The 24439-nt window shown below is 42.3% G+C and overlaps 4 protein-coding genes across 6 annotated transcripts; all 4 read right to left on the bottom strand.

Moving 5' to 3' along the window:
- Positions 1 to 1456: 1456 nt before the first annotated feature.
- Positions 1457 to 9796, bottom strand: dcps (decapping enzyme, scavenger). Its single transcript, XM_027015421.3, has 7 exons — positions 9694 to 9796; positions 4420 to 4623; positions 4032 to 4182; positions 3246 to 3391; positions 2986 to 3099; positions 2426 to 2536; positions 1457 to 2026 (listed from the first exon to the last, which is right to left on the bottom strand). The coding sequence occupies exons 2-7, from the start codon at positions 4606 to 4608 to the stop codon at positions 1760 to 1762; spliced, it is 978 nt and encodes a 325-aa protein (XP_026871222.2). The 5' UTR covers positions 4609 to 4623; positions 9694 to 9796; the 3' UTR covers positions 1457 to 1759.
- Positions 6164 to 13010, bottom strand: foxred1 (FAD-dependent oxidoreductase domain containing 1). 2 transcript variants are annotated; one of them, XM_027015423.3, is made up of 11 exons: positions 12756 to 13009; positions 12277 to 12497; positions 11970 to 12080; positions 11735 to 11853; positions 11542 to 11636; positions 11280 to 11381; positions 10960 to 11036; positions 10592 to 10752; positions 10372 to 10501; positions 9694 to 9798; positions 6164 to 6824 (listed from the first exon to the last, which is right to left on the bottom strand). In XM_027015423.3, exons 1-11 carry the CDS (start codon positions 12898 to 12900, stop codon positions 6570 to 6572), a joined length of 1521 nt encoding a protein of 506 aa, XP_026871224.2. In that variant the 5' UTR covers positions 12901 to 13009; the 3' UTR covers positions 6164 to 6569. The 2 variants fall into 2 exon arrangements, with proteins under 2 accessions (XP_026871224.2, XP_081558271.1); XM_081702145.1 differs by lacking the exon at positions 11280 to 11381 and having other exon boundaries at positions 12756 to 13010.
- Positions 13011 to 13127: 117 nt separating this feature from the next.
- Positions 13128 to 19332, bottom strand: stt3a (STT3 oligosaccharyltransferase complex catalytic subunit A). Its single transcript, XM_027015422.3, has 18 exons — positions 19249 to 19332; positions 18251 to 18371; positions 18100 to 18160; positions 17877 to 17998; positions 17551 to 17696; positions 17256 to 17346; positions 16813 to 16919; positions 16529 to 16693; positions 16165 to 16345; positions 15727 to 15882; positions 15549 to 15640; positions 15299 to 15454; positions 14744 to 14932; positions 14291 to 14407; positions 14068 to 14170; positions 13767 to 13955; positions 13544 to 13659; positions 13128 to 13455 (listed from the first exon to the last, which is right to left on the bottom strand). The coding sequence occupies exons 2-18, from the start codon at positions 18336 to 18338 to the stop codon at positions 13417 to 13419; spliced, it is 2118 nt and encodes a 705-aa protein (XP_026871223.1). The 5' UTR covers positions 18339 to 18371; positions 19249 to 19332; the 3' UTR covers positions 13128 to 13416.
- Positions 19333 to 19621: 289 nt separating this feature from the next.
- On the bottom strand, positions 19622 to 24438 carry ei24 (EI24 autophagy associated transmembrane protein). 2 transcript variants are annotated; one of them, XM_027015460.3, is made up of 11 exons: positions 24294 to 24438; positions 23627 to 23760; positions 23196 to 23341; positions 23039 to 23099; positions 22703 to 22769; positions 22478 to 22602; positions 22216 to 22335; positions 21996 to 22107; positions 21788 to 21899; positions 21176 to 21250; positions 19622 to 21101 (listed from the first exon to the last, which is right to left on the bottom strand). In XM_027015460.3, exons 2-11 carry the CDS (start codon positions 23666 to 23668, stop codon positions 20939 to 20941), a joined length of 1023 nt encoding a protein of 340 aa, XP_026871261.1. In that variant the 5' UTR covers positions 23669 to 23760; positions 24294 to 24438; the 3' UTR covers positions 19622 to 20938. The 2 variants fall into 2 exon arrangements, with proteins under 2 accessions (XP_026871261.1, XP_026871262.1); XM_027015461.3 differs by having other exon boundaries at positions 23627 to 23694; positions 24294 to 24394.
- Between the last annotated feature and the right edge of the window lies 1 nt (position 24439).

The following is a 24439-nucleotide window of genomic DNA, read 5'->3' as shown; positions in this document are numbered from 1 at the left end:
TGACCATCAGTGATTCTAAAACTGAAAAGACAAAATTGATATTATCTCACTAACACCACCAGAGGCCACCTCTTTTTCCCCTGCAATCATTATAGCTGAAATGCCCTTTTGTCCTGCTTATAGTACATTTGGCCTGCTTTGCATCTGAAAATTAGCTTCAAACTTCAAATCCCCTATGAGAGCATTCCAGCACCTGAATAACATGTGGTGAACAATGGCCCTGCAAGGGACCTGCAGTCAGAAAGTGGACTGTATGATCAGAGCGGATGGTGGCCGGCAAATTTTGCATGCCAGAAGAAACAGTATGTAATTGTACACTTTTAAAGGTGTTCATGGGAAGGTGATTGACATTTATACCAATTCAGAGAGATGGTATGAACACATGGTAATTGGATAACTGTGGCGTAACTAGTATAACTGCCTTATGTACAATACCTGTCCTAACTGCACCATGTCCATCCATTAACTGTAATCCCCAATGAGTGTTGCTCATTGTTATTCACAAAGACACAGACTAATGTAGCTAAAAGCTGCTTTCACAGTGGAAGCTGCAGCTGGCGACAGAAACTAAGAAGAATGCAAACTCACAAGTACAAAAAGAAAAAGACCTGTCTGCTTCTACAGTATTCAGATGAGCTGGTGTTCCAGATGCTTCAGAAAACCAGCACTGCCTCTACTACCTATAGCTTAGTAACAGTAGGATCTTTCAACACAGCTAAAGAACTCTCCAGACAAAAAAAAGCCACATCTTTTTGTATTTCTAAAGTAAATGGAAGCTTGAGCCATGTGTGGTATTCAGGTCTCTGGGAGCATTTTCAGTTTTGCTAGTGATCAAAACCTTTATCAAAAAATTATATTTGTTATTATTCTGCCCATCTTGATCAATATCGATTTTTAATTTTCAAAAACCCCATTTTAACACCAAAACCAAAAAGGCAAATAACCACATACTGCTTGTAACTGAGAGAACATCAGTTAAGTATTTTTGCATAAATTATTCCTGTATTGTTTAAAACCCAGTAACGTTGAGTACATTTTGCAACAGCACAAACATTACAAAGTTAAACTAGTTCACACAGTGTCAACTGTACATTACAGCTCATATTTTCTACTTGTTTTACAAAGCAGAAATAGCCATGTTCTGGAGCCTCACCCGAAGGGCCCCTTGGCCTGCTGGCTAGCCTTTCCCTCAGTTCTCACAGCGGCCCCTGAGGAGACCTCCGTCAGATCAAAATCATAACCTGCAGAATCCTACTGGAAGCCATATCCTGTGTTAATCTCTTTATGAGAATCCATTCTGAACAAGCTATATTAATGCTTGCAGTCTCAATATACAGACAAGACAATAATACGTATATAACTGGATTAAGACATAGTATCATGAAATATTCATCTACAGGAGCAAAATAAAAATTGCTCCTAAAACACAGCAACCAAAGATTTCCGCACAAAGAAGCATCAGTGAATATTTTATTAAAATGGTATATGCTCAAAGATGTAAAAACAACTTCCATTTAAAAAAACAAAAAAAAAAAACAAATTTGTTTCAATATAAAAGTAAAGACATGAACGAGAAACACAAGCAGGACTCTATAACTACTCTATTTTCATTTCTCCTGGGCAACAGTACAAAGCAGTGAGAATATTAGAAATAATTCTTGGTAGAGGGAGAAAAAGCCTCATGAGGTCCATTACAGCTGCACAGCACACAAACCCCCAAGCTGCCAGCTGGGCAGGCGTGCGCAGGCCGCTACCATGGTTACAGCTTGCCAGCCTCTCTGAACTTCAGCAGGAGGGCGTCGTCTGCCCGCAAGGGGAACGAGAGGGAGCGGCTCCAGTAGTAGGCGGAGTCGGCTTCCAGGTTCTGGATGACGTCGGAGAGCAGGTGGGCCCTCTCCACACCGCAGCCAGGGGCCTCATAGTCCAGCGAGGTGAAGTGCACGTGCAGGTGGTAGTAAGACGGCTGATAGTGCAAAAACGCACGCAGTTTGCACGCTGGGACGCCATATCGCTCCTGGATGGCCTCCTGTGGGGAGAGAAGACCTGACTGTAAAAGGCCGAGGCTTTGCAGAGTCAGCGTTTCTTACGGCGACTAGCTGATTTTAAAAAAAACACTTCTAAACTTGACCCATCTTCCAGTGTTTTCTCAGAATCGAGTAGGCAGGAGAAAGTTGCACAAGGCTCCCACAAAACATTTTGAGTTAATACTGCCATCTACTGGTCAAAGAAGGCCAGAGAACAAAGGATATTATGAAGAAAGAAGGGGGGGGGGACGACGACACATTTATTTGTCAGTTGGCACTGATCAAATTCATGACTTCTGATAATCTATTAGCAGAACGTTTTATCGATTATAAAATAAATAAATAAATAAATACACAGTCAAGTCTGTGAGCTGCTGTGGCCATTTTCAAAATATATTCACCTGTCCCTTTTCACGGATGTTTCTCAATAACGGGAGGTCCTCTGATGTGAGACTCCTCAAACTCTTTAGGTCCCTTCGATGTACAATGGCTATCAAATACAAGTCATCAAGCTACAGAGAAAAAGAAACTCAACTACATTCAGTCAAGCAAGCATGATATCCTGGAACAAAGTTTTTCAAAGCAAATTTTTATCTGATATTAAAAATTGACTTGTAAATTTCTTTACTGCAATTAATTTATCTTATGATTTAAACATATGGCTTAAAAACCAAAAAAACTGCACATTTAATATAACTGATGCTTTTGTTTCTTTTGCAGAAATATGCTCTGTACAAATATAGTAAGTGTGGAAATACTCATTCTGGACATGATGATTAAATTTGTTGATCACGTCTATAATCAATGATCAAAATGTTATACTCAAAGGAATTGAATCCAAAACAAGACCACGCTTCCAAACAGCAGTGAGATATTAAGGTTTTGTAAGGTTTAAAGGAATTCAAAGTGGCAACTGTCAACCTACCAAAAGACTTCACTTGAGCCAAAGCTGCTCACCCACCTGCTTCTGGTCCCATTTGAAATCTGGCAGCAGGACGAAACCAACATGAGCATCTGGATCTTCAAAAACAATCCTGTCAGCCTCAGCCCTCTTCTCCAAAATGTTGTGCACCCACTGCAGAATAAAACTGAGCATGTTTTCACTAAATATTAAAACACATAGGCCTCGTGTGTGTGTAATACACACACACACAAAAGTGCTTTGCAATCCATGTCTCACTGTCTTCCAAATGCTGTAAATGTGTGTGTTTATATACACACCTGGACACTGAAACTCTTGCTGCTGATGTAAGGAAGAGTGATGTTCCGGTAGTCGTCCCCAGATTCTTCGATGAGGAAGGTCTCTTGGCGGAGATATTTCTTCACATGCTTCTCTGTCGCTGGGCAAATCACGGTGGTTTTGATTTCTGTAGGTGAGGCATAACTTTAATAAGAAGGTGTATATAATTCATTTACATATGCTGGTATGCATCTGGCATGCATGTATATAAATCCTGCACTTCTAGCTTTTTCTGCACTGTGCAATTATTGTACTTAACTGAATAAATATTTAGTCAAAATTGGCCATTTTTCATTAGAATTTGAGAACTGGTGAGTAACAGTACAACTGGTCTATAGGTGAGATTAGCACATCTGGCTCCTAGGTACATGGAAGAAAATCCAGAAGACATGAACCTTAAGATCTGTGATTTGAATAGCCTAGCTCTAACACACAGGATAATAGAAGAACATGTTAGGTAAGAAGTTTGATATAGGCATGCCAAGTTTACAACACTAAAAAGCAGTGCAAGAATGTACATTGTGTATATAAACATATACACATATTGTACATACATTGTAATATATTTTGTGTATATATATATTTCCCTATGCACCCCTGTTTTGTTTTGTTTTTCCTCAGTTTGGGCAGAGCACTCTTAAACCATTGCACTGCGAGTTATACTGTGTATGACTATGTATGTGACAAATAAACCAAACTTGAACTACCTACTGCAGCATAGTAAGCGCATGGAACTGAGTTAGCTACTTTTGAGTTTCAGTTCTTACCATTCAGATGAGAAGGTGGCTGGAGGTTGTATGTGCTGTATATGTCATTTCTCATCTCCAGTCTGAGCGTGCTGGTCTTAAACATTTCTGGCAGTGTGTCTTGTCTAATTGGCGTTTTCTCTAATATGACAACAGCCTCCTGGTCGTCAATCTAACAAGTAGCATACACGCAAAGATGATAATGATGGTAGCTTTTAAAGGTGTCCGATGTAGCTAATATTAGAGGTATGTTAAGCAAATACAAAGCTCTGCGTAGCTTAACATATTGCATAAAGACAGCTAACGCTAGCTAGCATCTTGCATTTAACCACTCGCTTGATAGACACCTAGATAGCAACATTTTTAAGTTGATTAGCTGATTTGCTAAGGCTGGCCAACTTCCTCTCACCTTTCCGTGGACGAAAATATTTTTCTCGCGTGCAGAGTCGCGCAGAATCCGTCGCGTCTCAAAGCCCGATATGGGGCTCTCACGAGCGGACTCATTTTTAGGAAAATCACAGGAATCACATGAATCTGTCTTCAGTCGCTTTGCTTCTCTCTCCAGCTCACTCGAGTCTCTTTCTTGCGACGCCGCCATGTGTCACGTGCTGAGCTGAATGGATGGGATATGACGCAAATTACAGGGCTGCAAAAATACCGAGTCTCGTGCAGATGAACAACGCGTCTTCGTGTGACTTGATGTGTTTATTCTGCGTGTTCACCAAACAGATCGGTATGATATTCATGTAGAGTGAAACATACAGAGAACTCAGTCTGGAATTTTATTTCCCCGTCATGGTTTGTAACTATAACACGGATACGGTTCGTATTATTCGTTCCAATTTCCAAGAACGTTTGGCCTGGCTTCTTCTTCTCTACAATCAATCTTGCCCAACTATTCATGTCATCTGGAGTAAATATAGGAAATATGCTTCAAAAGGAAGTCGCTGTTCTTTGAAAATTGTCTTAGAAATTAAATTGTATTGGTTAATTAATTATGCAAAGTAACTGAGTTACCTATGAAGAGTTTCTGCTTTGTTACAAAGTTCCCATTAGTCCAAAAAGATAGTTATTGTGTTTGATGCCATCTTTTCAGGGTTAAAAAAAATGGTTAGGCAATATAAGGGATCTGTTTCTCTGTCATGATCAGTAATTACCCTCACCTGATCCAGTCAGTTAACACATTTCTATTTTGGCAATCCCTCCATAATTAGTAGAAATGTAATGTAAAAGAAAAATAAAATCATTTTTCAAAATGCAGAAATCTGTGTGAAGAAAAATGTTTCCCAAGAAATATCTCCCACAGCTAAATAAATGCCCAGATCAATATAAAATGTGGAAAGCTCCAAAGGGCATCCTGGAGCAAGCAGTCTGTACTCTGGCTGAAATTACCCTATTGTGGAGCCTCAGATCACCAGCATGAGAAACATTCAGCTAATAAAAACAGCCTATTCCAAGCACTCCCAAGACCGCAGTCACATTCAAGATGGCACTAAAGGTATGCAACACACAAAGCAACGATGCTTCACTCTTTAGTTTTCCCCAATGCTCCAGACAGCCCACACTATGCTTCACTTCCCAGCACAGCTGTACCATGTTTCCAATGTTCTTGTTTGCTCGGACTAGGCGTGTGTGAAAAGCTAGGCTGTGGATTATCCAGAAATGCTGTTTTTGGGGGAAGATTCAGAAACGATTCCAGCATCACTTCTAACATGGTCACGGGAGACTTGATGACTTACTTTGTTTTCTGTAAAAGCGTAAAGTGGTTTCAGTCATGAATCTTTTCACAAACATGGAAAATAAATAAAAAGGAAAGGACTCTCAACTTGGAACCAGAGCACTTTTAATGCCGAGGTACTTTTTTTTTTTTTTTTTTAAATTAAGGTAACAATCACACTCAAATACATCAATTTTTTTTTTGCCATGATGCTAAAACACATCTATGGCACCTTATCCAGTAATATAAACTCAGAAACAGAAATATATGTGGAATAATTGTTTGCTTTTATCTCATGGATACTGAAAATTTGTCAAAATATATTCTCCTCCTTGAACTCTCCTTGTTATATTTCCCTTACCATTACATGATGAGGAAGAGAACATGCATCCTTTTTTTTTTTTCAGTAACTTGACAGGTTTTCAAATACCCAAATACAGAATGTTATGGTGAGAATCTTGTTGCAGGCCTTTATCCGTAGGAATTTGATTGGACTGTAAAAACAATATATTATTGGTAAATATCGTCTCTCCCTCGTTACCACAGCCTTGGTGATATAGGCAGAATCACTTGATCTGAGGTTGTCTTATTATACTATTATTATCCCGAGAAATGTAGTAGTTGGTAATTGCTGATTTAAGATTGGTTTGAATTCCAGTCCAACCTGTGCAGCTGCATATGACTCTATAGGAATATGTACTTAATGCACACAGTTCTGCAGCTCTGTAGAGAATTGAGCTCTGGTTGATAAAGTTAGTCATGCAAGTAAAAACTTTCAATTTTTTTCACCAGCACTCTGGGTACCTATTTAGCAACCATTAGCTCGTTCCCCTTCCTCCTCGTCATACTATATTCCTCTCTAGTATGGGCTCCTGCTGCAGGATGCGTTTAAAGTCGAAGGCGCTGAGGTCGATGGTCCTGAAGCCTCCATCCAGGACCAGTTCAGCCACGGCGCAGCCCACTGCAGGTGAGTGCTGGAGCCCGTGCCCACTGAAACCCGTGGCCAGAAACATGTTGCTGATCCTTGGATGCAGGCCTATGATGGCGTTCTGATCAAACGTGTTGTAGTCATAAAATCCCGCCCATGCTCCAGTCACCTGGAAAAAAATTCGGTTTGCATGTGTACACGCACACACAACCTGTGAATTATGCTCTTCCCAGCACTGATATGCCAACCTCTTCCCTCCAACAGATCTGAACTGGATTGCTGGAATAATAGACACAGCTGCCTATTTTCTCCTTTACCTAGGTCTTCTATTTAAGCTCCCCTCTCTCGCACCCTCGTTGTGAAGTACTGCCGATCCTATTATGCATATTGAGCCTTTCCTGTGCATTAGCTTTTCTGATTACAGAACTCGGCCTGTATTATAGAACCTGCCTGACACTGACACCTACCGGACTCTGCCCCTTGTTTTCAACCCTGGACTGGCCTGACAAAGTACAGTCAAGCTACCTCCTGCCTCTTTCACTACATTCAGGATCCTACTAAAATCCGTTCAGCTTCACAAACCCAATAAAACCTGTTGCATTTGGATCCTCTCTACCTTGTGTGTTTGCATTCATAACACACAGCTTTCCTTCATCAGCTGATGAAGGACCTCTGTCCAAAACATTCTATTGCTCTGAAAACCTTGTGTACTATGCTGCAATTTTATTATCTTTCAACTGACATCTTTAAACATTAAACCAGTAAACTCAAACTGGGACATCTTTGAGAATAAGGACTTTGGAGTTGTACACATCATCTGTACTCGGCTACATACAGAACTGCATTGACTATATAACCGTCGACAAATATATCTAGGTATATCCCAGTCAGAAGCCAAGGATGACAGAGGTCAACTCTCCTCAAGGCCAAAGACACCGCTTTCAAGTACAGTAACAGGGAGTTATACAGCACTGCCAGAACCAACCTGAAGAAGGGCATCAGGGAGGCCCAACAGGAGGAAGACTGAGGACCTCTTCACCAACAACGACTCATGCTAGGTGTGGAAGGACATCCAAAACCTCACCAGCTACATAACCAGAAACTGCATGAGTACTGTCAGAAATGCCTTAATTGGTTCTTTGCCCGCTGTGGGGTGAAGAATGCAGAGACAGATATGCAACCTCCACCAACCTCTCTGCTGTACAGGGACATGAGGCAAGACGTATGCACAGAGCAGTAGTCGCAAGGAATGCTGCCGACCCTGATGGTGTGACAGGAAGGGTGCTGAATGAATGTGCAGACCAGCTCTCAGAAGTCTTCAGAAAGATCTTAAACCTGTCCCTGTCTAACTCAATCATTTCACCCTATCATTTCATCCCAAAAATGACCATCAGTAGCCTCAACAATTACCATCCAGTTGCACTCACACCAGTCATTATGAAGTGCTTTGAGAGGCTGGTCCTGTGGTCTCCCACCCTCACCAGTTTGCCCACAGGGTGAACAGGTCTACAGATGATGCCATCGCCACTGCTCTTCACATTGTACTCTCCCACCTTGAACACCAGGAGAACTTTGTGAGAATGCTCTTTATAGATTTCAGCTCTGCCATAGTCATACGAGGCAGACTGGTCACTAAACTCAATGACCTGCAAATCTCACAACCCACCTGCCTCTGGGTAAAGGACTTTCTGACCAACCGCCCCCAGACTGTTAAAACAGGCATCCACTTCTCCTCCTCCCTGACACACAGCACTGGACACCACAGGACTGCATGCCGAGCCCCCTTCTCTGAACCTACAACTGCGCTCCCACACATCCCAAAAACACCATCAAGTTTGAGGACGATACAACCCTGGTAGGACTCGGGTACGAATGTAGGCGCTCATATCTCTGGAGTAGATGAGACAGCCTACAGGGATGAAGTCCAAGGACTAGCAAGGTGGTGCTCTAAAAACAACCTCATCCTCAACTCAAAAACAAAAGAACTCTTCGTCGACTTCAGGAAACAAAAATGTAGGCCCTGACCCACTCTACATCTATGGGCACAGGGTAGAAAGGGTCCCTGCTTTTCATTTTCTGAGCATGCACATTGCAGGATCTCTCCTGAACCAGCAACAACAACAAAATAGTGAAGAAGGCACAGCAGAGACCATTTCATGTGACTCCTCAGGAAAAACTGTCTACAGGAGAAGCTGCTGGTTTCCTTCCAATCACTGTTCCATTGAGAGTGAGTTGACATACTGCATCTCGGTATGGCGAGCCACCTGCAGACAGGTAAGCTCTTCAGAGGGTCCTTGCCACTGCCCAGATCACTACTGACCACTCACTGCCCTCCACGGAGGACCTTTTCAGCCCTTGCTGCCTCAGCAAAACAGCCAGCATACCCAACACACCCAGGACACCTATTTAATCACTTATTTAATCTGGTGCCCTCTGGGAGACGCATCATGTCCATTACTTCACAGACAAACAGATTTAAGAGCAGCTTCTACCCCAAAGCCACAAGTGAACTGAACACTACCAAACACTGCTTGGGTCCTGTGCCACTCATACACCCAGCACACACTCTTAGACTACTGCACTGACACCTGTTTATTTTTACGTCAGATGTTCATAACACCACCACCTTACTCATGCACTCCTTTCACTTTAAAGAATACTGAATCCTGCATATGTGAACATTCTCAGCTGCAATATACTTATATATTTTAATGTAAGTGTTATATTTATTACCACTATTACTAGTATTTAAGAACACTGCTCAGCAGAAGGGTGTGTGTGTGTATATGTATATATATATATATATACACACACACACACACACACACACACACACACACACACACACACACACACACACACACACACAGGTATTTCTCAATGCCATATTTCAGGTGTATATTCTATTTCTTTCTGTATGTCTGTCTTTCTAAACCTATTCCCTGGAATCTTCTTGAAAATTTATATACAACTACTTTGTTGTGTCACGGATTTTCTATGGCAACTGCTGATGTTTGAAGTAGTTCTGACATGCTCACCTTCAGACTCTCAAAGGCAGGGACCCGATGGGACAGATGTGGCCAGACTTTCTCTTGAAAAAACTCATGGTCCACTTTTAGATCACTGATGTCCGGTTCCTCGGTCTTCCCCAGGGAATCAATCAAAAACAAACAGTTGCTCAGTTAAAACACTCTAAAGCCACTTACATGGGTCCATGGGTCCAACCAAGACCTGGGTCTGTCACTGTGTCACATTTTCAGTGTCCATTTGTCATAAGTGTCCTTTGGACGGCTGATGATTTGCTTTCTGCCACTACTGCGTTCACTTATTTTAGTAAGGTATCTACTTTAAAACCACCACTATTCCCATAATAATGGATAAACCGGTTACATAGCCAGGAGTCTATGACTGATCATGTACAATAGTAGCAATATAACAGCTAGGTTTTTGATATAAATAGGTGACAACACAGAAGTCCCCAATCGCAGTCCTGGTGAACCCATGTTCTGCCCATGACCCTGCTCCAACAGAACCAGGTCACCTCATAAAGGGCTTGATAAATAGTTTCTGACTTCAGTCAGAAATAAAATTATTAAAGGAAAAAAAACAAAAAAAACAGACAAGCACATGCAGAGTATGCATTCCAGAGGCATGGGACCAGGAGAAGCATTGCAGTATAAATCGAAAACTTCATAAACAGAAAAGCTTGCCCAGACCTCCTCTGGGGAGTTCCCCGTGATGTAATTTCCTCCGAGACCCTCTCGTCTAAAGTAAACTCCTGAGTAGTCAATCAGAAAAGGTGACTCCAGACCAGGACCATCTGGGCAGTGCACCACATAAACATACCTGCAGGACAGTTAAGCCATGACAACGATTTTTTAAAAAGTTTACATACAAACTTTAATCTCAAAATGATAGCATGTGGCGTATTCCTACCTCTTTCTAGGTTCCACGGGTAATGAAAAGCCAGCCATGCTATGTTCTGAGCCCGATCCAATGCCAATCATATCTGCAATCTTCCCTGAATTGACACCTGCAGCATTGATCACGATTGCACACTCCACAGGCTGGTATTCCCGACTGTCGGGCATCTTCACCTATTGTAGCAGATGTTCATGGTTTCAGTTCACACCACAAACAGACAAGAACACAAAAATCCTTTGTGCAACTGACAATTAGCTATACAAAATATGTTCATGTTATGGGGCAAACCCATGAGGAACTGAAAAACAGGTTTTAGTATTTGATTCAATTTAAACTGCATTTGGCCTTTAAAAATGAAGAAACAAAACATACAAACTCACATCGATATATTTGATCCTTTTTATTCTCAAAACATCTCCATCTTCGGTTTCTCTGCTACTTGTGGTGCATGTAAACCCTAAATCATAAAGAACTATTCAACTAAAACAGCAAATTATAAACAGGATGATATGACTACCAGACATCTGATACTTAAGCAAGACTGGCAGACGTTGCCCTGTTTAAAACAAAGATCAAAAGAAGAGTCTTCAAGAGATATCGAAATAAGTCACGTAGAAAAATACAGAACATCCTGGAATGCTGTTTGTTACTGTGTTACACTGATACTCGTGCATCCCCAGAAAAGATATAAAAAATTAACCTGTGACCTCTCCATGGCAATGGAAGACTCCCATAGACATGGCCTTGCGTCTGAATGCATTCAGGAGAGACCAAGGATCAAACCATCCTTCATTTTCTAGCCCTGGCCAATGCAGTGTAGTCAGTACATGCTCCATTTCAACGTCAACATTTATTTGTGAAACAAAACCCCAAAACCCAAATCCTTCACCCAAAAAGCCTAACACACTTCAGTGTTAAAACATATTAAGATTTTCCAGACCAAAGTAAAAGAGAAGGCTAACCATATGAGGCCAGCACAACACCATCTGTGTTTAGCCAGGGAAATCTCTCCTTAAGCTGGGCTGGTGACAGAAGGGTGACCTTTGCCCCATGCTCTCTGGTGAAGGAAAAAAAAAAAAGAAAAGAAAAAGCAATACTCCATGGAATAAACACTGACATGCAGAGTGCAGTGTGTCATATCCAAAAGATATCTACCTCTGAGTTACATAGTTCTCCTCCATAATATGTGCTACACTTTCACTGGCCAGAAAGAGGTACCCGGAATGGTTAAACTGCAAGTCAATTGGATCCTCGTTCAGTACCCAAAGATGTTCCTAAACAGACCAAAAGAACTCAAACTACAAAACCTTCAAATTCACAATTGCTCATTAATGAACACAGTGTTAAACTCTTAAAAGCACCGTCGCACAGCATTTTGAGGGTCAATTACGTTTATATTCCTCATGAAGTCGACAGAGGCCAAAGACAGCTGGATGTTTTCCTTGAGAGAGAACTGCTGCCGAATCCCACCAGCAGACAGCACTGTGGACGCTTCCGAGTACTCGTGAAACAAGAGAGGGGCAAGAGAAACAAAATCTAATTTGACTGGCGCATGGTTTATTTTTGCTAAATGTTCACACACATCTCAAACATTAGCTTCTCTTATCGAATGCTGGGAAGTGTTCCGATTCGACGGGAACCCTCTACGTCCCGAACTTCACCCCAGAATATAATCCATTAAAAATGTTGCTACTTACGGTGGGATCCTTCTCCACCACCAACACCCTCACGCCGTCTCGGACCCTCTCCTTCTTCTTCAGCCAGTAGGCGACCGACCAGCCGATCACGCCGCCTCCGACGACGACAATGTCGGCTCGATCAGGAGGGAGATCACGCCTCAGCTCGACCGGGCTCCAGTCAGTGCCCGGCATTGCAGCTGCGGCTTTCTCCCTTATTGCTTTAAACTGACCCTCGAGATCTGAGCGCACAAGAACATACTTTAGTTGTGGACTTACGTGGGCGTGCAAAAGGCACAGCTAGTACATTAGCTCGCCGGCTAACTAGCTAGTTACATTACAACGGAATAACCTGCTTATAGATTTACAGCCAAATTACGTGCCCTGAGTTAGCTAGCAAGCTCATCAATACCAGGAAGCTGTCTACACAACAGGTCTCCTCTCGGGAGCCTGCATGATCCTGTCATAAAAGTATATTCCGCGTTAGCCCGAAAAGGTACCTTGAATGAAATCTTTCCGTGCACGTTTCCCAGTGCTGAAGTTCCGACTGCCGTTTAGTGAGAAACGCCAGCTGTGAACAACTCGACTTATAGCCAGCGCACTGTAACCAGGCCCGCTCAAGAGCATCTTGTGCCACCTTGACATTTTTGACACTTCAGTTTGCGAAGACTCTTGGAAATGGCCGTTATATGCTGGAAGACGTTTGGGCAGGAGGACACGGCGCAGCCTGACCTGTTTCGATAACTCCGCCCCAAGACACACCGCCTCAGCGCCAGCCAATCAGGCTCAAGCTTTCGTGCACAATGAACAATCCGTAAACTACACGTCTACATTGACTGTGTATCTGATGGTCAAAGAAAAAGACAAATGCATCCCATTGACTCCATTTATTACCCCACTTGTAGACAAATTCGTTAGTTGGCCAATGATTGCAGAAAACACAATGACAGTTTTCTCAAAAGTTCACACCTCATTCTATTCCAGAGAGACAACATGGCATATCAATTAAAAAATCCAAACCAAAAAAAGCCAACAAAACTCAATCTCCTCCTGCAATTATAACATAAGTATAAAAAATATTCACACTTGTCTCCACATCCCACAGGAAGGCTTTCAGTGCTGTTTGTTAAAGAGGGTGTGTGAATTTTGAGCGTCTTGGCTTCATGTTCGCGAGAGGCCTCGGTTGTCAAGGTCCTTAACCTGTCGGGAACAAACGCAAGTTTATCAGCAAACTGCAGGAGTTCTTGAAAGGTCACACTGAGGCTGAATTGGCCAAAGCAAAATCCACCTTGTATATCCTGACCAGCCAGTGCTCTGTTGTGTAGGCTTCCTCAAGCACATCTAGCTCAAAGTCCTTGTTTCCGATCTCAGCATTGCGAACCCTGTCATAGCCAGGAGGACGTTCTGCAAAGAGCTCACAGGTTAACTCACTGACAAACACCATTGCTAAAACCCTCTCTCAAAACGCAAGCGGGGTTATCTGAAATGGCGGCCTGGACAGGGATACTCACTGGCCTCCGTGTAGACTTGGCCAAAGCGGTAGTAGCACATCTTGTACATGAGACAGTTGAGCAGGACGGGGGAGCCCTCTCTGTCCACACGGAACTCTCCGGTGGGAGTGTAGTAGTCGTGCTCCTTGATGTGCCTCCCTGTGTCTGTGCTGCCTCCAATGCGCACCATCCACAGGAACTTGTTTATGTCTGCAAAACCAAGCATCAGTGTGCATTTGCTTAGAGATTTAATTTCCAATTTCTTTTGGTTTCTTTTTTCTTACTTTTTTTATTTTATTTTTTTTATACGGCATGAGCATACCATCAGACGAATATCCAGTCAGTCCACCAAAGATCACCAAGACGTAGCTGACGTCTAACTCACGCATGATCTCATAGGCTCTCTCCTCTGTGGAGGCCATAGCCTAAGAGCACGCAGACATACGTCAAGAACGATCTACACAGCTCGAAACTGTAGTGCGCATTCCAAAATGGTAAATAAAAAAAGGAATATACAAAATAAGAAATGGGAAAGTTTTATTCACCTGGCCAACTCTAGAGATGTGCGTGTTGTTCCAAGTGTTGTTGTCAACCAGAATCGTCCGATTAGCCATGGCAGTTATCTGATACCCATAATCCCACCATGACATAACTTTGGCATCCTGCAACAGACACATACCTACACATTCAAAAATCACTGCAACATCACAATTTGATGGAAGCATACAGTATGTGATGGTACCAATGACCCCAGTCAGTGATACCTGATCTGGATTTTGACATTCCCCCACAACTCCCTGCTCTCAACTTGTCAGCTAATTAAGCAGCCCATCATGACAAGGTGTATGTGTGTTTATTGTGTGGACAGCATTAGAAGTGGCGGGGGAACTCCAGAAACAGGATCTGGAAACTCTGGTCTAAGTGACAGCTGCTCAAGGCAGACGGGGAAGACCAGGGACCATGGTGATTGCTACAGACAGAGCTTCGCCGCAGCTGACCTCAGGGGTGTTGTGTCGGAGCCAGTAGTAGGCCTCCCTGAAGTCGTCAAAGATGATGCGGCTGCCATCGCCACCGCGGGCCGACAGCACGATGGAGGGAGAAGAGTAGGCCTCGCTCGTCACCCACGTGGAGTGAAAGGTGTATGTGATGAGGAAGAAGGCCATGACCAAGATCATCCCACTTGCCACCTGCAGTCGTAGGGAGCGAAAGCCACCAGGCACAGTTTGTTTAGCTAGACACAGAAGTTAATGAAAATGCCTTCCTTTACTGTCAGCAAAGTAAAACGTTCCAATTCTGCCTGACTATTTATTGACAATTTCATTCTGGGCAGGGGGAGCTCAGTGGTTAAGGTATTTGACTAGTAATCAGAATGTTGTCAGTTCAAGCCCCACCACCACCAAGTTGCCACTGTTGGGCCCCTGAGCAAGAACCTTAATCCTCAGTTGCTCAAGTGGTTTTCAGTCATAATTGTAAGTCGCTTTGGACAAAAGCGTCAGCGAAATGCCATAAATGTCATTTAAACGCAGTTCAAACGACAACGGCCTCAGACTCACCTCATTCTTGATGGGGTAAGTGGCATCCTGTTGCTTCTTGGACTTCTTGTCTGGTCGACTGACATCCAGGTTCTTCATGTATGTGGTGAGCACCTGAGAAACCCCAATCCCTGACAGGATGCACATGACGGGAGCCAGAACCAGCATCAGACGCACCTGGGGGGGGAGGCTGCGATTTAGGAATGAACATGTAACAAAGACATAAATGTTGTTGAGAAATTTCAGGTGAAAGTACATGTTTGGAACCTACCATTACAGCTGAGAAGTACATGCTGGTGACACCATACATGATGATGAAGATACGAGCATCGGAAAGGTTGTTGAAGCAATAATACAGGCCCACTGCAAAAAGTAAAGCCAGTCAGTCACCTTTCAGTATTTTATGGAAGGATATTTCCAGAAAATTAACAAAAAGGAGGGCTAATTACCAGGGAACATGAAGACTAGCAGTTGCAGGTCAAAATAGTAGGAGGACCAGGTGGTGGGTTGGTGCTCAGAGACAGAGGCAATGATGGGGATGTTGTTCTTAGCATAGGACGGATCCAGCAGGGAGTAGAAACGGCCAGTCCATGGGGAGATCTTCCCTAGATGCACAAGGGAGACCGCCATAAGTCTTATGGGGAAACCAGAGTGGACATACTGTATATTAAACCACCTCTTTATTCTGTGTCTACGTTTAACTGGGACAAGAGTGGATATGGTAGTTCAGTGTAATGTAATAAATAAGAAAGAAACTGGTCCAACAAGTCAACCATCAAAGCCACTGTGCCCCTCAAACTTTTTAAAACAATCTTAAATAGTTTTTCGTTAAGATAAGGGTGGCTACGGGGAGCCGGTGTGTGAGAGCAGGGGTCGTGACTCCTCACCTGTGAGCATGAGCACAGCTCCCACGGAGAGCAGTGCAAAACCCACGAGGGAAATTACACTTTTAAACAGGATCTCAAATTGTTGGGCGTTCAGCTTGCTCCGCAGGTAGTCCACAAAGGCATGGATTTGGCACAGGCCAAACACTCCAAAGGCAGCCATGTGTTCAGAGGACTGCACAGGCTAGCAGACAAAAACAAGCAGCTTATTAACATGCATGTATGCATGCAAAAAAAAAAAAAAGTGCTGTTGACACACTGAAAAGACCGAACGGTACCAGAATAGTGCCAATTTATCAAGTTAATCACCTCTGCCCAGAAATACAATTCTGCAGGTAATACAAATTTGATGGGTGCCTTTAGATACCTGGAATCCTACAAAAGAGATCTGCATGGACAGGATGGTGCCCAGGCAGTACACGGTGCAGTAGGCCACGTAGATGCGGTGGGAGAAGCGGCCGGTGAGCATCAGCACCAGCACGTGCAGAGGGATGAGATTGATGAGGAACACGTAACCACCCCACGACGAGACCTGTTAGCATAGAAAGCACGCTCAGACAGGCTGCAGGGGCTCATGCACGCAAAGCACTCTCAAAAAAGTGACACACTGAACTCGGAGGGAAATATTTGAATTGAGAGAATATCCCCCACCATGTAAAAGTAAGCCAGGGCACACATGGAGGACCAGTACACCGAGCCCGTCTTCACTGCCTTGATCCACATGTAGTAGGTTAGCAGCATGCAAAAAATGGCGATTCCTTCACAGAGGATGAAACGGGACAATCCACGACTTAATCATATGTTGCATGTCTGCACCTGTCATGGTTACATGTTCATTTTTGTGGTATTGCTTTTTTTCCACCCTACTTTTACAGCTACAAATATACACGACTAAATATGTAATTTACAATAAGAAAAGGTGACCTCATCTGGACAAGCCTCAACATCATAATATGAAAGTACAGATCATAGATGTGTTTTATTTCTTTAAATGCCATTAAAAAAAAGTAGACAGACAAACAAGCATTACAGCAAATATGAAATGAAGAAGATTTAGGCTGCATTAATACAACATCTGAGTGACAAAAATATACCTTCATTGTCATAGGAACCTGCAACAGAACGGGAAATGTATCCGGGTACAACTGCAATCATGGCAGCAGCAAGGAGTCCAGCACCAGCATCCTGTGACACACACACACACACACACACACACACACACACACACACACACACACACACACACACACACACTTTCAACTCAGCTCCCAAGGGGATGTTTACCATCAAGGAAATGCAACAATAAAACACCATTATATCAGAGGAAACTGTCCAAACTGAACTGATCAGAGCAGGACAGACAAGTGAGAAGAGTGATGTGTGTCGTACCTTGAGCTCCTTGGTGAAGTGGTAGGTGACGATGGCAGTGAAGGAGGAAAAGAGAGGTGCGAGAAAGACACAGACGTTGCGGATGTCTATGGTGACGTGGAAAAAGTGGAGCATGTGGTAAAGGGCTGCAGACGTGATCATCAACCCTGCGCAGAACACAGACCGCGTCAAACCCACGTCCACGCAAACAGGCCTCTCAGGTTCTTAGGCTCAGTTCCTCGACTGGGATCCTTTCGTTTACTGAACCATCTTAAGAATGCTTGGTATCAGCACTGCAAAGGAAAACTCCCCAAATATCATAGAAACAATCCAGCCTCATCTGCTACCTGGATAGATGGTGCCTCCGATGATTCTCCCAAGAGGATACCAAGCACGGTCATCAAACCAATTATGAAACTTGTAAAATCCCTCCTCTGCCAGGAAGCGGGTGGTGCGGTAATTGAAATACCTAAATATGGGAACAAAGGGAAGACAGAATTAATGCCTGACTATAAGCGGGAGCAACACACTCATGTTTTCCTTACACAGTAGAGCTGCGTGGCCACTTACGGATCAAATTCATGGATGACGCTCTCGAATCTCAAAACAGAGAACAGCCTAGTGGAGAATGCTGATGAGGAACACAAGACGTGAGGTGTTATACTAAACAAGGTCACACACATGCTGTATAAGCCAGATTTAACAGGTAAATGCCACTTACACAGCACTGCTGCCATGGACAAGATCAGGAGCTTCAGCAATGTGTCCTGTTTCTCGTAGGACAGCCGCAGGAAACCCATCTTGGTCATCTTCACACCAGAGGCAGGACTACAACCCAACACCTATCAGCCAACAGAAATAGTAAAACACAAAAAAATAGTTTGCTTTGATTTACTTGTTTTTTTTTATGTTTGAATGCCAATCGTTTAGATAAAATATGATGGGGTAACCTTTTTTTCCTCTTATGCTTCACGAACCCATGAAATTAATTAGACAAAACTATTAGTCCAAATGCGCAAAAGACGATTCTTTAGATAAATAAAGCGATGTCGGTGCAATACTAGTTCCAACCAGGAAAGGACGCGTTAACTGCAGTTTAACAAGTCTGTGCAAATAACGTATGGATACCAGCTAGCTAACCGAGTTAACCAACCGGTGCAATGACAGCAGAAGCACGAATATTTTAATCCAAGGAATTGCACTAAGTTTTTATGAAATCAAACAAACAAACAAACAAACAAACAAACATGCTATCTAGCGACTAACACATCTTAGGTTCACAACGTTAGAGGTTGAACCGCTATCTGATAGATGGCTAGGTATCTAGTTAGCTAGCATAGCTAAGATAGCTAATTGCAGAAAACTTGACCAGTGATTTGTTACTGGTTAATGGCAATGCGTGAACCATCTTAACGTTAGATACCCATCACACCTGCAACACGTTCGACGAAAACACAAGATCACATCCTATTCTTTCTATTTCATACACCATAAATGTGAAGTACTAACTACCTATGGGCATTACAACCTATTAGAACAGATCTGTTTCCTACAGCCAGCTAACATTAGCTAGATTGTTAAATAGCAAGATAAAACAGCGAAATAGGTCATTACGAAACTTTTCCTGGACTAATTTATATCTGTATCCATGCCCTCACAACTATGTTAATCTCAGGCTATTTTCGTACAAACGGCAATGTTCGGGATTTCTAAATTTACCAGTTTCGTTCACCGGCGGTTCAGCCACTTCTCTCCTGCTCCACACTTACTTTCCCACACTACCCTCTGGGCGATCAACAGCCCGCCCAGCCACGTACAGCATGTGTTTATTGGCTAATATGAAAGCATCGCCGCGAATTGTCTTCTCTGATTTGCTGTTAAGTTGCCATTCAAACCGAGAAAGAGCGTATACGTTTCTTACGGCGCTTCAGAAATGACGTGTCCTTAGTCTGTGGTTCTTAGCAAAGATTGTACGTCCATGCCGGTATGAGATGGGAAGACGTATAAACTGGGGGGAAAAACACCGACTAACGGTTAGAAATGATATGTATACAAATGCTGTAAGACTAGATCTTAGCAGAGATTAAAACTCTTATTTTGATTTGTCTATGCAGATCAAGTTTATTTAAATGTGTAATACTTTTACAAAATGTAACTCACATATATCAACCTGCATGTGTAACACAATGTACTTCTTACAATAAATACCTTTTCAAAAGGAAAACAAGAAAGACCACCACATCTCTCAGTGAATACAGTGACAATGAGATGGTGACTCAACATGTGCTTCTAGTAAAATATGTGTAACCTGTTGAGATTAAACAATAAAGCCAAAGAGTGTTTTAGGAGGGACAACTAGTAACCATCCCTGCAACCACTGCTTGTTGATATAAATGAGAGTTATACATATTAAGCCATTTGGCAGTGTCATTTGACAATAGTAGGATGAATCTTTATCTACTTTGTGCATTCTTTCAGTACTGATATTGTTCGTTTTGAAACCATTACGGATAACATTTTTGATCGGCAGAACACCTAGCACAAATCTCTCAACTTTTAACATGGAATTCACCCTACCCAAAGTAAACATGCATTGGAAAAAGCAGCTCTATTGTTCTGTTTTCTGCAGCATCATCATCTCTGCATAGGTTAATAACAACCCTATTTTGACAAAGGTCCAATGACACCCAGTTAGATCTCACAGTAAAATGTCAACACAGTAGGCAAGAACTGAATAATTTTTCCTCTCAGAAGGGAATGAAAGCCGATTTAAATTCTGCTTCTGAAAAGTAAACCTATTTGAGGATTAAATAGAATTTCAATTGTCCTATTATTACACAGTTCAGATTAAACAAGACCACCACACCTTAGGCAAGTGTGGGGGTGTGTGTTAATGTATTATTTGCGGACTTATAACAGCAGGCTCCTCTGGTGCCACTTGCTCTGATATGTAAATAAATAGAAGGCCATAAACAGTTAAAAACCCAAAACAGTGAACAAAGTCAATGAAGACTATTAAGAGGGAAACTTGTGTAAAAGAAAATATATACGCACATGAATAGGTTTTACGTTGTAATTTGAAAATTCTATAAATCACCCAAATGGCACATAATGAGTACAAAAACAGTCCAACAAAATTACACTACAAAACAAGAATTGCAGCCTTGTGCATGTGTGAAACAGACACAGCTCAGTCCAATCCAAATAATTAGTCATTCACATTTAAAACTAACATAAATCAGCCTGATCAATCCTCCATAATGACATTAAAAGGGCTGAAAAATCTTTAAAATACACAGAAAGCAAGACAGACTAAATTTCCTTTTCCAGAGCCCTCGCACTCAGTCTCGCCTCACACGTGTGTGGAGCGGCTGATGGTCGTGGATGTGCTGGCTAACCGTGGTGGCGGTCACTGAGTGGGCAGCGGTCTCGTGCGGCTCGGGGACGTGCGAGATGAGGGCAGCTTCTCCGCGGAGTTGGAGGAGGTGAGAGCGCTCTGCAGATGGACCGTCTTGTGGAACAGCTTGTTACTAATGAGAACCACCAGGGAGAACAGGCGGAGCTGGAAGTGGCTGCAGAAGTAGGAAACAACAGTGATGGACTTGTCACAATAAAAATGGAAATAAAAATAAAAACTAAAACTCACTAAAGCTTCACTGGGGTCTTGGCCTCATTGGCGCTGATGATGAAGAGGGGGAACAGAATTGAGAAGAGACAGCCACTGAAAGAAACAACAGAGAATACATTAAGGAAACAAAGAATTTATGCAAAAAGATTAGACATTGTAATCTTAATTCTTCTTTTTTTAAAAGAAGATATATCTTTAAAAATGATATTGTGTAGTGTAGTGGTTAACAATGCCACCCCTTGTATGAGACTGGGTTTCAAGCCTGGGCAAATGGACTATGCTATACCAATAGGGGTCCTTGGGCAAGACTTCCCACATTACATTTGTCTCTGTAACAGAGATAAGAGCTTCTGCCAAATGTGAAAATGTACATACAAATAGTAATGAATTATAAGCCATTTAAAATAGTAATAAATGTATGCCTTCACATATACATTCAGTTATTTAATGGCCTCACGAGAGGCCATTTCATTCCCAAATGGCAATGAATAGGGCACAATAGGAAAAAATGTAGCATTCCAGTTAGAATCATGGTTTCAGGTTGTTAGCAATTGTCTCATGATAGCCATCCTTACTCACAACAAGTATAAACAGAGGAAGCACAATCTTTGGCAGAGAAACAAAAAATACCTTATGATATAGGAAGATGGCAATGCTGTCAAAAGTGCCATGGGCAGACCAAAGCCAAAGTAATACGGCCAGTTCCTTTCAATGTTTGACAACCGTTGATGCATTTCAATCCCTTCCAGAACACAGACAAACATACCATTAGCAGTGTTAACTTTACACACAAAACTGACAAAGCTCATTCAAACCTGACAGGACACAATAAACTCACCATGGTTGAACCAGCGATATTCAAAGCAATAGAGTGAATAGAGCAAAGACATGTGGAGGAGGCTGACCATCTGACCAATAGCATCAATGGGGAAGAGGCTGACAATCATGCCCTAAAAATGGTCCAAGACCGAATAAGGACACAGACACACACAATCTTAGCCAGTGAGTGCATCTAATGCAAAACTAGGTGAGAGGTGAGAAAAGATTTGCTTTTATACCTGAATGAGAAAGAGGGCCTGGAGGAGAAGGTTGAAAAGCATATCAGCTATGATCTTGCTTACACTTGGAAAAGGCTGAGCTTTGCGTCCAGAGACTTCAAACGCCAGATCAGCAATGTCCTGTCCAGAGAATCAAGTTATCATTTTTGTATGCTTACAGTCTCTAACCCAGCAATGTACATTAAACACTGTTCAGAAGTTATATGGATAGATTATTTTAAAAAGATATATTAGTATTTGTATTCAGGTAAAATAGCCTCACCTGGAACCAAATGGCATTGACAATCTTGCTAAGCACAAACAAAGGGAGGACCCAGAGAGCACTAAACACTGAGGTTAAGATGAATTCCAACCAGGACCACACGTTTCCATGCAAGGAGGGGTCACCTATGCCAAAAACAACAGGCCTCTCAAACACAGTCAACAGATTCTACAGTTGAACATGGTAAACTTACTCAGTCCATAGCCCAGAGAAACACAAACATACCAATAATTCTTGCAGTAAGAGTCTGGAGCAATGGTATAAACACGCGGTAGAAAAGAAAGAGACTCAGCTGTGAGGGCAGAGGATGTATTCATAAGTCAAGTCAGCAGGAACAACAACAATGATCACGTTTTCATTCAAGTGATTTTTTTAAATTGCTTTAGCACTTAAAAATATTTGTAGATATAAACTACAATTGACGTTTTAGGCTAATATTTTACTGACAATTTTTTTATTTTCATTGCATATATATATTGACAATGTTATTGTTATATTACAGTGACCTATGTTAATGACAAAACTCAATATTTCACATTAATGAGCAAAGACAATACATACCCAAAATACACCACCGTTCCAGGCACAACATTGAAAAATCCTACTTGCTACTTTGGGCTCACTAAAAAAAAAACAACGATGAAAAGTTTCAAAACGATGCAGTAAAGCAGTCTAGGTTGGCTGATGCCAACCCTGCACTGAGACCCAGCGCACGTACCTCTCGTGCTTGCGGTCCTCGCTCTGAGCCCGTCTCTGGGCCAAGGGGCCGCTCACTCTCCGCTTCTTCTGCTCCTCCCGCTTTTGCTGGATTCGGGCATCTAGCTTGGTGATTGTTGTGATCCCCAAAATAGAATCCTTAATCCCCTAAAAAATGAAGCAAGAAATCTTGCTTTACAATTTGATTATTTTTCAGGAAATCAAACCTGTGACTTTCATGTTGCTACCACCTGAAATACAGGAAAGCCACAGTAAGTTATCTACAGTTATCAAAGCGAATACTGATAAAAGTTGCCATGGACATTTACTACATAGTAGTAACTGTACATGTAAATATGATGGGTTTGAGACCTCCCTGCGGAACCTGGTCTCAGTAACACGTTAAAGAAAGGCACATTTTCCTCATGTGTGATCTGGGTTAAATGTGCCAACCGTCGCAACATTGCGGAGGAACGCCCTGACACTGTCGGTCATCTCCAAGCCAGCTGGAGAATCATCAACTGCAGAAGGAGAGGGTACTGAAGATCAGACAAGCTCTCATGATAGGAGCAGGAAATGCAAGCAAACTGTTGAGAAAAAGACATGTATTTATTTGTTTATTTAGGCATTCCCTTTTAATAAACCATGGCAAAAGATTGCTAAGGTATTGAAGCCTTTATTAATAATGTTGACGTCTTTATATTATCTAGCCGTTGTGTCTACTTGTTTACTGTAATAACTAAACTAGGTGGCGTTCTCAACGTGATAACACATAGGTTAGCTAGAGTAACAACACGGACAAAACCTTACTTTTAAAATGTTCGCTAGTCAGTTTGAAAAACTACCTCGGTTCATGGGAAATAACTGCTACAAATGTTATCACAGCAAACAACAATACTATTAATAGCGAGTTCGCATGTTACACAGCTAGACAGACGGCCAGATACGTTAGTTGTAAACAGAACAAATTTAGCTGGCTAGGAAGCTAGCTAGCTAGCGTTAAATGGCTCAAAAAGCCGATGGGTTAGCTTGTATTGGCTAATGAGACGCGTCAAAATAACAGCAAGAACGGTGAGAATGTTACTGGAACACCCATCGGGATAGGTGACGAACTTCGTACCTCATATACCCGATTTTGATAAATCTTCTATTTTCACAAAGCCTTCTTAAGCTCTGCTTTCAACAAAAAAACCTCACAGCTCTCAGGCCATTAAACTAGCTAGCGCATGCGCGTTCTTCGACGTTTGAGAATTTGATGGGATTTGT

The sequence above is a fragment of the Electrophorus electricus genome, chromosome 19 (genome assembly GCF_041902795.1).
Source record: "Electrophorus electricus isolate QZ-2024a chromosome 19, ASM4190279v1, whole genome shotgun sequence".
NCBI classification, from domain to species: Eukaryota; Metazoa; Chordata; class Actinopteri; order Gymnotiformes; family Gymnotidae; genus Electrophorus; species Electrophorus electricus.
This window is presented reverse-complemented; position numbering and strand designations above follow the sequence as displayed.

Excerpts from the sequence above, each read along its gene's own strand:
- dcps (XM_027015421.3), bottom strand. The coding sequence starts at position 4,608 with ATGGCGGCGTCGCAAGAAAGAGACTCGAGTGAGCTGGAGAGAGAAGCA. Across the intron at positions 4,183-4,419 it reads ATATTTTCGTCCACGGAAAG|ATTGACGACCAGGAGGCTGT; the intron begins GTGAGAGGAAGT and ends GCTACTTGTTAG. Across the intron at positions 3,392-4,031 it reads GCCACCTTCTCATCTGAATG|AAATCAAAACCACCGTGATT; the intron begins GTAAGAACTGAA and ends CCTCACCTACAG.
- foxred1 (XM_027015423.3), bottom strand. The coding sequence starts at position 12,900 with ATGTCAAGGTGGCACAAGATGCTCTTGAGCGGGCCTGGTTACAGTGCG. Across the intron at positions 12,081-12,276 it reads TGGTGGAGAAGGATCCCACC|TACTCGGAAGCGTCCACAGT; the intron begins GTAAGTAGCAAC and ends TTGTTTCACGAG. Across the intron at positions 11,382-11,541 it reads TGTTGTGCTGGCCTCATATG|GGCTAGAAAATGAAGGATGG; the intron begins GTTAGCCTTCTC and ends TGCATTGGCCAG.
- stt3a (XM_027015422.3), bottom strand. The coding sequence starts at position 18,338 with ATGACCAAGATGGGTTTCCTGCGGCTGTCCTACGAGAAACAGGACACA. Across the intron at positions 17,999-18,099 it reads GTCATCCATGAATTTGATCC|GTATTTCAATTACCGCACCA; the intron begins GTAAGTGGCCAC and ends TCCCATATTTAG. Across the intron at positions 13,456-13,543 it reads GGCTGGTCAGGATATACAAG|GTTAAGGACCTTGACAACCG; the intron begins GTGGATTTTGCT and ends TGTTCCCGACAG.
- ei24 (XM_027015460.3), bottom strand. The coding sequence starts at position 23,668 with ATGACCGACAGTGTCAGGGCGTTCCTCCGCAATGTTGCGACG. Across the intron at positions 22,336-22,477 it reads TCAATGCCATTTGGTTCCAG|GACATTGCTGATCTGGCGTT; the intron begins GTGAGGCTATTT and ends TTCTCTGGACAG. Across the intron at positions 21,900-21,995 it reads ATATCGCTGGTTCAACCATG|GGATTGAAATGCATCAACGG; the intron begins GTGAGTTTATTG and ends GTGTTCTGGAAG.